Genomic DNA, 13,286 nt, shown 5'->3' with positions numbered 1-13,286 from the left:
CCATCTGTAGACATCTCTGTAATAAAGGGTTTGTTCAAGACTTTTGCCTATTTAAAAAAAATTGGGTTGTTCACCTTTTTACGATTGATTTATAGACATTCTTTATGTATTCTGGATAGAGTCCTTTGTCTATATACTGTAAATACTGTTTTCTTGGTTTGTAGCTTGTCCTTTTTCATTTTTAAATAGTGTCTTTTCATAAAGCCCAGCTTATTGGGTTTTTTCATGAAGGCCTAGTGTTTTTGTGTCCTATCCAAATCTGCCTATCCCCAATTTAGGAAGACAATTTGTTGTCTTCTAGAAGCCTTGTGATTATGGGGTTGAAGCCTTGTGATTATGGGGTTTTATCTTTGGGCCTAAGCTATGTCTTGAATTAATTTTTGTGGAATTAGATAGGAGTCAGTGTCGATTTCTTCCACTTAGACAACCAGCTGTCCCAGACACAATGCCATGTTGACCTGGTTTCCACAGCTTTACACTAAGTCACAAAGTCAGCATAAGTTCTAACATTTTGTTCTTCTTTAACATGCTTGCTTTAGTAAAATGGGCCCTTTATGCATATAAACTTTAGAACCAGCTTGACAGTTTCTGCTGAGAGAAGAAACGCTCCTGAGATTGGGATTGGGATGGCATCACATCCACAGACTGACTTAGGGAACTTGGCTCTCTACCTGCATGGGGTCTTTCGATCCAAGAACGCTGCATATCTCTTGGATTATTCGAGTCCTGCATGTCTTTTATTGGATTTATTCTTAGGCATTTTGTGTTTTCTGATCTGTGACTAGAGTTTCCTTTGAGGGAAGGTTTTTATTACAAATTCAGTTTGTTTAGGGATGACTGGGTGGCTCAGTCAGTTAAGTGTCCAATGTCAGCTCTGGTCATGATCCCAGGGTCCCGGTTTCAAGCCCCTCATCGAATTCTCCACTCAGCAGGGAGTCTTCTTCTCCCTCTCCCTCTGCTCCTCCCAATTTTCATGTTTCCACGCTCTCTTTCTCTCAAATAAGTAAATAAAATCTTTTTTAAAAAAACAAATTCAATTTGTCTAATAGATATTGGGCTATTTGGTTTTTCTAGTTGTTCCTTTTTTTTTTTTTTTTTTTTGAGAGAGAGATGAGTGAGCACACGTGGGGGTGGGGGACAGAGGGAGAGAGAAAAAGAATCTCAAGCAGGGTCCATGCCCAGTGCAGAGCCTGATGCAGGACTCAATCTCATGACCCTGAGATCGTGACCTGAGCCAAAACCAAGAGTTGGATGCTTAACTGACCGAGCCACCCAGGTGCCCCTTCTAGTCATTCTTGTATCACTTTGGTTAGTGTGTTTTAGAGAATTTGCCCATTTCACTTAAATTGCTTAATTTATTGAATTTCATTCTTAATCTTTTCTTACTAACCTTTTAATGTCTGAAGGACCTGTAATGATTTTAAATCTCTGGTGTAATTTGTTTATTTCTTGACCAAATTTGCTGGAGTTTATCTATTTATTAATCTTTTCAAAGAACCAAATCGACTTTGTTGTAGATGTTTATTATTTAGAAGTTTTAAGTAACATCATTGTGGGTTTTTTTCACTTCTTTAAAATCTTTTTTCTTCCACTTACATTGGATTTAATTGGCTCTTTCCTCGAGTTTCATTAGGAGAACACACACCTTCTCCCCTCCATAGCTCACTGGGCACTGGCTTCTCTGCTCATCCGTGCTTGGGAGTTACTAGTTCCCTGTGTTCTCATCATGACTCATGACAAGGGCACAGATGTGTGTAGTTACACACGGTCGCGCTGTTTTCCATCATTTAGAGGTGAGGGTATTTGGGTTTAAGTGGCTGCCATATTCCTAGAATGTCTAGAAACCTTCAATATCAGTAATTTAAAAACTCTTAGAAATTGATATTTATAAACCTTAACAGAAAAATTAGCACATGATATGCATGGGCAGTTTGCCAAAGAACTACAGATTAACAGTAAATGCATAAGGTCTCATTAATATCCATCACATTAATAGTCAAAGAAACGAAAATGATAATAATGGTAAAAAATTTACCACTTAACAAAATGGCAAAAATTTAAAAAGAAAGAGAGAAAAAAGAAAAAAATATCCCACACGGTCAATAATTAAGAGAAATGAGTATTGAGATACATTGCTAGTAACCACAGACTTACAGAAGTTAATTTAGAGGCTCTAAATGTCTGTATTTTAAAGACACAAATTGCAATATTTATGAACTCCACTGCCAGGTGCCTCCCTCCCCTCCAGCTTCTGCACTGACCGAGTAGCATCGCCACCTCCTGCCCCATGGAGGTGACGTGGAATTGAATGAGGTGCCCCATGTAGGGCACGTGACGCTCATGAGGACCTACACAGCGCGAACTGTCATTTTCTTTATCGTGACGATGATGATGGTGAGGAGGAGGAGGAAGAAATAGACGAGTGGGTAGAGAGAGAGATGGTTGGAGTGCTCACTGACCATGCAGTCCAGCGGCTGCTCCCCTGTGCACCCTCACTACCGGAGGTTCTGGAAGCTCCTGCAGGACGGGGCTGCCAAGCTTGCTTTTCAAATAAAGACTTGAAGTCAGCCCCAGCTCAGCCATGTACCTGATTTTCTACACACATGCACCCAAAAATTATGGGTACAACTGAGATTTAATAATCATAAAAATATTTTGAATAACATGGTAACAAATTTAAAATCAAGAGGAAATGGATGCACTGATGGAAAATATTTTAAGAAGCTATAACTGATATACAAAAAAATTAAAAACCTGCATACACTAATAATCATTACATAAATTGACACGGTGCTAAAATCTGCCCCTTTTCACTTGCCCTCTCCCCAGAATGTGCCCAAGCCGGATGCTTGTGGAAGTGAAAACTTTCAAAGAGAAAACTTTCAGAGAGAAGGCTAACCTTGTTTTAAAAATGGGAAAGAGGAAGGAGGGATCTGACTCATTTCTGGTGCTCTCCACACGAAAATAAGCAGAGATGCTCTTAGGCTAGCTTTTCCTTAAATATAGATGGGTATCTCCTAAGTGAAATGTGTCAGTCCCAAGAACATATTTAAAATTATGATAAGGCTAACCCCGTAATACACAAGAACGATTGTTCATCAGAAACCTATCACCAAAGTCACCACATTAATAGACAAAAGAAATTTTATGTGATTATTTCAGTAGATGTAGAAATAGTACCTGATGGAGTTCAACATTTTTTCATGATAAAAACTCTTGGGAAACCAGAACATAGGCTGGAAGAAAGTGCGTGAGCAGGGAAAGTCCGCATTGGGGAAGTGAGGTTTCTCTTCTGTCCCAGATACTGGTGGGGTCTCATCTCATCATGAAGATTTTTGTGTTTTATAAAACAAGAGTTTTATATCACTAGAAAAAGAACAGTCTTGTGGCTTATAACCCATGACCAAGATCCCCTGTCATCTGCTCCCTTGGGACCTGTTGCAAAATACTCATAATTTAAAAGTGGGTATTTCTGGAGGTTATGAATATGGACCTCAAAACAAGAGAAATGGTTGAAAATGCAGCAAAAATAAAGCTTGCATTTTCTCATTGTGAGAATTTTGAGAATGTGTGCAGGAGCCAATTCGAGTTCTTGTCTCTTCTAGTCTCTCGATGGCTTTGCCCTGGTCGTGAGTGCGGAAGGCATGATATTTTATGCTTCAGCAACAATCGTGGACTATCTGGGCTTCCACCAGGTAAACACAGCTCTGCGACCTGCCATGCGGTGGGTCCCACTGTCCTGCTCGTGCTTACTGTCTTCCAGCCTTAAACATCTGCAAAATTGGGCTTTTCTTACCACAGAGCTTTTACCAGGTAAGGGTTTTTACATCCCAGTGTTGTCTGGGGCATGGGGTTGTGCAAGAGATGTGGCAGTGTCCAGGGTGTCACAAGTGTACAGGACAGTGAATTTTGTTGGCTGTGCCCCCAACTACACATCTCACGTTCGGATGAGGGGCTGGCAAGCACCAGGGCACCTTTGCTTGCTGCATCATCACTGTCTGGAACCCCAGATTTGGGGCACATTCAGGAAGTAGCATGTTCTGGAAATGCCTTTATTGATCCACAGAGAATTTTTGGTCCATTGCCCCAGGCCTACCCAGGCTGGGTGATTCCAGACATTGGGACAGAGCTCTGGGGTTGAGACCCATCAAACACTGAGATCCTCCTCCAAGAAAAGGGTGCACTAAACCCCCCCCACTCGTGGTCCAGGGAGGGCAAAGGGAACTTCTCCGCCGAGCCTCTGGGAAGGGAAAGAAGTTGCTCCTGAGAAATCCAAAGCTTGAGTTTGAAGTCCAAATCCAAAGTTACACTCTTGCACAGTGCAGGCCCCTGAGTCCAGAGCCAGTGGTGGACAGTTGAGATCGCGGGGCCCCAGGGAAACACAAATGTGACCCTTCAGCAGCAGGGCCGCAGCCGTTCCCATAAAGATATCCCCTCTGAAGAGGGGCTCACCAGGCAAAATTATGAACACACTCCATTCAACGTACAAGTAGGCAGGTTAGAGAAAGAACAAAATACAACTTTGGAAAATGAAGTGTACAGTGTGTCTGTCAGTCAGAGTCTTGCTCGGAGGCAGAAACTGTGAAGGGATTTGAATGGCTCAGTATAAAAATTGATGCGAATTTAGCGTAAGAATCATTAATTAGTAACCCGGGGGCACAGAGGGTGGAGCCCGCAGGAGGCTGGGCACATTCTGGAGACACCCTCATGGTGGAGGGGGAGGCCATGGGCCCTGGGTGGTGGCGAGGTCACCGAGGTGCCCCGGCCAGGGCTAGCCAGCAGAAAACTGTCCGCTGAGACGCTGGCCAGACTCTCGGGGCCACCCACGGCAGGCAGTCCCAGGCTGGGCGTGGCCAGTGCTCCAGGGGCCCGGTCTCCCGCCTCCAGTGGTAGGGGCACCTTCGCCAGCAGAGGGGAAATGTATGTGGGATCCAGGGGTCAGGGCCCGGTGATGAGCGGAGCTGGGAGGCAGGACATGAATCAATAACGGAAATCTCGCTTGACAGGCGGCTGACCCGGAGGGCGCCCAGGAGCCAAGGGTGGTGGGAGCCAAGATCAGAGACTGTGGGTCCCCAACATGTGAAAATTCAAGTTGTCCTGAGGCCCCTGAAGCTGACTGGAGCATTTGATCTGATTTCCATGAAAACTGTCACTCTGAGCCATCTCCGAAACTGAAGTGGCTGTCACTGTACAGATGAGTCTGAGTCGCACCAAGACCAGCCTCTTCCCTGCCGCTGGCTCATCTATAGGCCAACCCCGCGGGCCGACCTCATGGCCTGGATCAGCCCCTGCAGCGCAGGGAGGCGTGGCCCCAGCAAGGACCCCACAGGCAGGGCCAGCAGTGTGGCCAGCAGAGGAAGTGCGGTGGGCCTGACCTCCAAGAGGCACTGCGGGGGCTGACCTGCCAGACCGTTGGGTAGAGCCTCAGCTCTGAGCCTCCTGTTCCTCCTCCACGTGCCGAGCACTGGGCAGAGCCTCAGCCACCAGGGGACAGTCAGGGGGAGGCGTCCCCACCACCAGCCCTGCTGCAGGGGAGACTGCCCGCTGGCTGCTCCTGGCAGCAGGTGACAATAGGGGTCTGTCACTGTGTCCTTGTGTCCGTCTCCACCTCCTGAAGACCTGTGGGGCAGATGGCAGGAGATCTGACATGGTGAGGAAGGCATCGGCCACCCCAGATGGATGAGCAGCGGGAGCAGCGGCCGGAGGCCCTTCCTCCCAACTTCGGCCTTCGGCACGTGCTCTCAGGGGGGCCGAGCTTGCCAGGCTCTCTGGCCGTAGGGCCCCCTCGCACAGCACAGAGCTCAGGGACCCCCTAATAGCCGAGCCAGGCTGTGGACACAATAGGATTCCAGCCCCCAAATGATGAAGGCTTGTTTTTGTCTCCCTAATTGCTTGTGCAAGGTCTCAATCTAGGAAAACATGGTCTGGTCTCCCTTTTCCCTGCTCAGAATTCTCTTCAGCTCCTATCACTGCTGAACTGCCCTGTGACTTCTCCACACACACCCAGAGCTGCGTGCCTTCAGCCAGAATCTGGGGGGTGGCTTCGGGGATTAATGCAAGTGTCCTGAGGGGCAGCTCCAGACCCAGGTCTAAACTTACACCCTGGACTCTTGGTTTTCTTGGAGCTTGGTGATTTTCCAGCAAGTGTTACATGTAAAATAAAGTTTTGCCTTTTATTATAAGGAAATTATATCCAAATGCCAGTAAATCGGGCATTGTCTCTATGCAAAATATTTCGGGAAAATATTAGAATAGATTTGTGCTGTTGTGAGCTTCTTGTGCATAATACTTAACAAAAGTTGGGACCCGATTAGTACAGTGTGTTCAGGTTCAGGAGTCTTTGTGATGAACAAGTGGGATTCAAATGCCATCGATATTTACCTGTTTGAGAGGTAGGCCATTCTCTCAAAGGCTGGCAGTTGGGGGAAAGCTGTGCCCATGTGAACTGGGGGGAGGGCACTTGGAGCAGGTAGGAGTCCCACAGGCTAGTTGACAGATGTGCACGCAATCTGCACAGAAAGTAAACATGACGACTGCCGGAATGAGGCTTGTAAAAGTCGGTGATGACTTTGTTCTTAGCTCCATCAACAATGGTTTAGAGCTAAAGCGAAGGCTGGTTTGACTGGGTCCAAGCTGTGTCTGTTTTCCCACTATTTGCTTTTCGCCCACTATCGGAACAACGGCTCTGTTACTCTCTCCGCGCTCTGCCACATTTCCCGTTTGTTTTCCTTGACCTTGCTTTGTAGGGAGCAGACTCTGGGAAATTCAGGGAGACCAGAGGCAGCCAGACATGCCGCACTATTATGCCTTTATTCCCCAACCTAAAAAGTATTCACATTTGATATGTCTTCAAATTTGTCTGAGTCAGAATGATCTTTTCCAGTTTTAGTATACCCCCCTCCCCCGGCTGGTCTGTCTCCTGTTTTGATTAAGCCACAGACCCCTCTTGCATGTTCATCTGCTAATTAACTAAGGTGTGGAAAGACACGACCAGGGCATCCAGGGACACCCACCTTCGGGGATTCTGCCAAGTGTGGGATCACCCACTAAAGCTCACAAGAGAATAACTGAATGACGGTGCCTGTCTATTGACTTGCCGTGGGAACTATGACTGTCCAGTGCTCAGAGGTCAGCATTTCCTTTCATCAAAACTATACAGGGGAAAATACTATCCATCTACGGCAGGATAGAAGAACACTGAATTCCCGCTAATGAGCCCATCAAGTAGTATGCGGTGCCTCATACAGAAAACAGAAAACATTATTTACAGAATTTAAAGAAGGACCAGACAAACAGAAGGGTATGCCATACTCGTGAACTGGAGGGCTCCATTATCACTACGAAGATGTCAGATCATGTTATAGAGGTAATGACATAAAAACTGAGCAGCTTTTCTAGGTGGAAAGGGACAAGCTTTTGGGGACAGAGCTGGGGCCAGCTGGGACCATCCAGAGGAGGGCAAGGGGGCAGGAGTGGTGATTACTGGGGACTTACATGCTGGACACAAGACTTCCTATAAAACCCAGTTGCTGGGAGAGGATGAGCTCGGCACAGAAGTTGATGAACTGATTCACAGGACAGAACTGAAAGCTCTGGGCAGATGTGTGTGCATGGTGTGAGATTTACAATAAAAGAGACACTGCCTGGTGGTGGGGAACTGGTGGCCTTGTCAACAAAAGGAGTTGGGTGAACCAGATCCACATGGAAAAAGTGAATCCTGACTCTTCACACCATGCATAGTGAATATCAGGTGATGGGAGAAGTTTCTAGAAGCTTCAAGACTAAGTTAGGAGATCGGTGAGGAATGATGAGGGCAAAACCCTACCCAGGAGGAAAGACTGATGAATCAGCTGCATTAGATCCACTAAGAGAGCGGGAAGGCAAGCCAAGGAGTGATGACGTTGGTAGCAGAGCCCACGCAGTAGGGGCCCATGTCCAGAGCAGATGAAGAACAAGGGTCAGCAAGACGGCTCAGTGGAACTGGGAGAAGGACAAAAGAGAAAAAAGCCACATGCACACACCAACGTGACATGGACACGTGCACACGTACACCTGAGACCAACAACTATGTGAGAAGATGCACGGTTCCCCTGGGCTGTATGACAGTGACAAAAAACCCACAGAACTGGTGACACATGTGCCACAGCAGCTCAGAGAAAGAAGGCTGGGAATGCTGCGTGTCAGCCAGAACACGAAGCGACGGGCCTGGGGGGAGCCGCCGCAGTGGCCCACTTAGGCACGGCCTCTGGAAATTGCTCGGTGTGGTCTGCTAGCGCTGGCCCTCTGCCAGCCCCGACCCAGGAACCCCACCGCCAGGTGTGCACCCAGCAGAGACGCAGTCAGACGCAGAGGTGGCGTGGGGAAGGGGCCACGTGGGCTATTCAGGTGGAAGCACCCTGTGGGCATGAGAAACCGCGGCCGCACACACGGCACGGCACGGGTGACCGTTACAGCTGTGGTGGTGACAAGAGGACAGACGTGGAAGAGCAGCCATTTACAAACATAAGCAGCCTAGAGCACGTCTCATCGGCACCGTGGCCACCCACAGGGGGCTGGAAGGAAGGGGGCTCGGGGAAGCTTTGGTGTTCTGTTTCCTGATCCGGGAGGGGGTTCCACTGAGAACTCCGTCCCAACTGCGTGCTTTTGACTCGGGCACTTTTCCACCCATGTGCTAAATTGCAGAATTTTCTTAGGAAGTGTCCCTGTGGGAAGGGCACGCAGGACCCCAGGAGCCGCCGAGTGAGGTCGGAGCTGGCAGGGGAGTGGGAGCCCCCGTCTTGAACTGGAGGGAAAGCCTGATGCAGCCACTTCTGTCATGAGTTGGTGTCTGCCTGTTGGCGCCAAGTTCAGACAGAACTGACCCTGGATGACACCGACCAAGGACAGGAAGCATTCTGACCTCTCTGTGACCGCTTCTTTTAGTCTCTTTGGACTAAGAAATGCACAGGTGACTGAGGACAGCTTTCAGTTAGGGTTCTGTTCCTTTGCTGCCTCCCTGCATTTGTATCTTGCTCGACATGTGGGGGTCCCCGGTGCACCCTGGCCCTGGAGTTGCGGCGAGAGTACAGACCCTTGAGAAGACGGTGGGTCTCATGGCTCTGGGTGTTTCCTTGGGGCTTTCTTTCGAAGCTAATTTCTGGTGGTTCCTTCAGGAACTTTCTCTCCATCTAATGATCCTAATGACCCTGCTGGGCAACGACACAAGCTTAGAAACGGCCCATTACGAAGAGATCACCGAGGGGCGCGGGGCCGGTGATGCTGGCGTGGGCCGGGCGCTCGGTGCGCACGACGGGGACAGCCTCGGTGAAGGGAAGGGACTCGGTTTGCCCCGAGAACGCGTACGGACGGTCGCGGAGTCGCGCTCCTCGGACACCCAGGGCCGAGCTGCAGTTCCCGGCGTCGACCCGGCGCCTCTGTTCAGGGCTCAGGCAGGAGGGCGCGTGGGAAGCCGGCGGCGCCGCGGAAGGAAGCAGCCGGGCCCGGAGCCGCTGGGGACGACGGAGGTCGCCGGGCCGGAGGCTGTCGTGCTCGGAGGCTCCCTGCGCCGCCGGCCGCTCCCACCCCGCTCCTCCGCGACGCTTCCCCCGGGACCGTCCGTTCGTCGGGCCTCGTGAGCGCACGGCCCGGGGGTCCCCCCGCGTCCTGGGGGAGAGCGGGAGCCTGGCCCCGGAGGTGCTCGGCCTCTGCGCCTCCCGCTCCGCCCGCGCCCGTGGGGACGGGGCCCTCGCAGGGGTCGGACGCCGAAGCCTTTCCCCGACCCACGGGCCCGCGGTCGCCCGCCCTGAAGCGGTGTCGCCCTGTTGCAGACGGACGTGATGCACCAGAACGTCTACGACTACATCCACGTGGACGACCGCCAGGACTTCTGCCGCCAGCTGCACTGGGCCATGGACCCGCCGCCCGCCGACACAGGTGGGTCCCCGGGCCCCCGCGGGCGTGTCCCCGGGGCTCCCCGCTGTCCCGCACGCGCCCCCAAGTTGTGCGCAGGTCGAGACCGGAGCTTCTGGCACCGTCTCGGGCGACCCTGATGTCCCCCGCAGAGCCGAGCGCGGCACCTTCCCAAGGACCCAAGCCGGGAGCGACGGGCTGAGGCGGCGCTTCAGGGCAGGGCACCGCGGGGGCGGCCTCTGTCCGGGCAGCTGTGGGGATGAGGCCCGGCGGGGAGCCCAGGGAGAGGGGCCAGGGGCGGGCGGGCGTGCGTGTGTGCGCGTCGACGGTGTGCGCGTGCGGGCGTGTGCGGCAGGCGTGAGTGTGCCCGCAGTGGGATGTACGTGTGCCGGTGTGAGGCGGGGGTGTCTGTGGGGTGTGGACATGGTAGCACGTGTGCAGTGCGCGTGAGGCGTGTGACGTGCGTGGGGCGGTTCGGGAGGGAGGTGTGTCCGGTGCGGGTGTGTCCGTGGCGCGAGACAGGCCGGGCGTGTGGACGCGGTGAGCGAGCGAGAGCGTGCGTGTGCGGACGAGGCGGTGCGCGAGGCCGGGCGTGCGCGGCGCGGGGGTCGTTTGGAAGCGTGTGCGGAGGCGCTGGGTCCCGCTGCGCGGGAGGCTGTGCGTGGCGACGGCGGCGCGCGGGCGGGAGCGGCGTGGGAAGCCCCGGGTGTGGCCGCGCGCGCCGCCGTGTGGTCGTGTGCGCCCCGCCGCGCCCCGCCGCGCCCCGCCCCCGCCCCGCCCCGCCCCGCGCTCACCGCGGGTCTCTCCGCCGCGCCGCAGAGGACGCCGTCCTGGGGAGGCTGCTGCGCGCGCACGAGGGAGGCGCCGACGCGCCCGCGGACTTCTCGGCCTTCCTGACGCGCTGCTTCGTGTGCCGCGTGCGCTGCCTGCTGGACAGCACGTCGGGCTTCCTGGTGAGTGCGCGCCCCCTGGCGGCCCGGTCCGCGCGGGGTCCCCGGCCGCGTGACGGCCGCGTGACGGACGCTTGCGCCGCGCCCCCCCCGCGCGCCCCCGCGACCCCCGGCCCTGCGCGGGCTGCGGCGTTCAGCCTCTCGTCTTGCAGGCGGACCCCTGGGCTTTCCCTCTGCCCGACTCCTGCGGCCCCCGGGGGCACGGGGGAAGGACGCACCCCAGACCTCCGACCGCCGGGTGGGGGGGTCCGCTCGACGGCGCCCCGCTGCGCCCTCAGGGCCCCCCCCCCGGCCCCTCCCGCAGACCCGCACCACGACCTCCGGCCCCGCCTGGACTCCGGGCCCCTCCGGCGTCGCTGTCCCCCTGAGTCGGGTCCTGCTGCCCCCTCCGGGCTCTGCTGCGCCGGGCCGGGCTGAGGGTGTCCCGCAGGGGCTCGGCCGGAGCCGGGGGTGGGGGGCGGTGGGCGCCGCTCTGGACGGTCTTCGAGCGGCTCCGGAAGCCCCGCGGGCCCGCGTGGCCGGAGGGGGCCCGTGGCCGTGCTGCCCGCTGCGGTGGCCCGCGCTTCCCCCGCCGTCTGGCTCCGGCCCCGGCCTGCGGAGCCCCAACCCTGACCCGCAGGGGCCGTCGGAAGCGCGCGCCCGAGTCGGGTCCCGCAGACCCGAGCCCAGCAGACCGGAGCCCCGCAGCCCGGGGTCCCGCAGCCCGGGGGTCCCGCAGCCCGGGGTCCCGCAGCCCGGGGGTCCCGCGCGGTGGGCTCGGGCTGGCCTCCGGCCCGGCAGTGCTTCCCCCCGACCCGCTCCTTGGCCTTTTGTCTTTCAAAAGAGCGTTGCGCGCAGGTGGTGTGAGTCCAGCCACCGCCGGGGAAGGAGCTGCGCCGCGACCGGCCCTTGCACACCCCGCCCTGCCCAGACGCCCCGCCCGCCGCTGTCCCCGCTGCAGGTCCGCGTGGCCTCCCCAGGCTTCTGCTCCGCCTGACCGCGGGAGCCGGTGCCCGTGCGGACGTTCCCCGGGACGCAGGACCCCCTCCGCCTCCACGTGGGCTCGTCCCTGAGCCTCGTGGCCGACCCCTCCCCACGTAGAGGTCCTCGGTGGACGCGCTGCGCTTCCAGAGTCCCGGGTCACCCGCCCAGGCCATGCGGCCCGCCAGGTTTCTCCGCACTTGTCCAGAGCGGAGGCCGCGCAGGAAGTCGCTCCAGGCTGCCTCGCGGTGGTCCCTGATGGCCGCGTCGCGCCTCGGCCATCTGGCAGTACACGGGCCGCTTCTCGCTCCTGGTCCAAGGGACAGTGAAGAAGGTCACTGGGGGGTGACGGTGGCCATGTCTCTGGGGCCCCTGGGAAGGCCCAGCCCTACAGTAGGGTAGGATGGAACACCATCCGCTTCTGCAGGCCTTTCCGTGCACACCAGGGCCTTCGCCGGAGCAGCAGCTTCTCCCTACCCTGTGCTCCCGGGCCTGCTGCCTCCGTCACACAGGGACCGCTCGTCTCTTCTTTAGGGGATCGCTGACCTTAAAGCCCTTTATTTTGCTAATATTTTGTTCTGAATTTTGTGGAAACTAGTATAGTTACTATTTATTGCATTATAAGGGAGGTGCACTTTTTAAAATAGGATAACCAATTTCTGATACGTTGGAAATTCTTATCTCCAGATGAATGAAATCGGAGACATTTTACTATACAATCAAGAAAAAAATTAGAATATAGGGTAAAATGAAACTAAAAACCAATGCGCTGAAGAGAGGAGACAAGCAAAAGAGATTTGTCTGAAAATGTGCAGTGATACTAATCCATGAAATTCGTTACCGCACACACTCGCACAGGGCTCGGGCGTTCACAAGGGATGCACTGAGAACAGGCCCGTGTGCGTGACCCACGGCTCCTCCTGGCGTTCCTCTGTGACTGTGGACGCCACCCTCTTGCCAGTCCGGTGAGAGTGGTGCGACCCCCCAGCCTGGCGCAAGCTGCCCGAGAGAGCCCACCGTTACTCAGGAACTCAGAGGTCCAGTGGACGTTTACTGGGTGGCTTCCAGTCAGCCACGATAGGAATATTTTCCCCAAAGAAAGTGGCAGACGTTCCCCATCAGGTCTGTTCTCTCTGGGGAGCATGTCCCCGCGCACAGCTGGTATTCTCGCCGCACACCCGTGACCGGCGAGCGGCAGGTTCACTCGGAATCCATCTGCAGGTGGGCAGATGGGCAGATGGACTACAGATAATGGGAGGTTGGGGACGGATGGAGGCATAGACGGGTAGATGCAGGGAGAGAGGGAGGGTGCGGGCTGGACGGGTAGAGAGAAACAGAGGGAGGGTGCGGGCTGGACGGGTAGAGAGAAACAGAGGGAGGGTGCGGGCTACGGGTAGAGAGAAAACAGAGGGAGGGTGCGGGGGCTGGACGGGTACAGAGAGGGAGGGTGCGGGCTGGACGGGTAGAGAGAAACAGAGGGAGGGTGCG

At 54.9% G+C, this 13,286-nt stretch overlaps 1 protein-coding gene across 6 annotated transcripts in view; it reads left to right on the top strand.

The window, feature by feature from the left end:
* Positions 1-13,286, top strand: part of AHRR (aryl-hydrocarbon receptor repressor) — a 78,685-nt gene that overhangs the window by 56,147 nt on the left and 9,252 nt on the right. For all 6 annotated transcript variants that reach the window (XM_045089464.1, XM_045089466.1, XM_045089467.1 and 3 more), the window contains 3 exons: positions 3,606-3,695; positions 9,807-9,912; positions 10,708-10,841. In XM_045089464.1, the coding sequence (XP_044945399.1) occupies positions 3,606-3,695; positions 9,807-9,912; positions 10,708-10,841 (330 nt within the window). The remainder of the gene's footprint in view (positions 1-3,605; positions 3,696-9,806; positions 9,913-10,707; positions 10,842-13,286) is intronic.

This window comes from Mustela putorius, unplaced genomic scaffold, assembly GCF_011764305.1.
Source record: "Mustela putorius furo isolate JIRA1106 unplaced genomic scaffold, ASM1176430v1.1 tig00000107_pilon_pilon_pilon, whole genome shotgun sequence".
Classification (NCBI taxonomy): Eukaryota; Metazoa; Chordata; class Mammalia; order Carnivora; family Mustelidae; genus Mustela; species Mustela putorius.
This window is presented reverse-complemented; position numbering and strand designations above follow the sequence as displayed.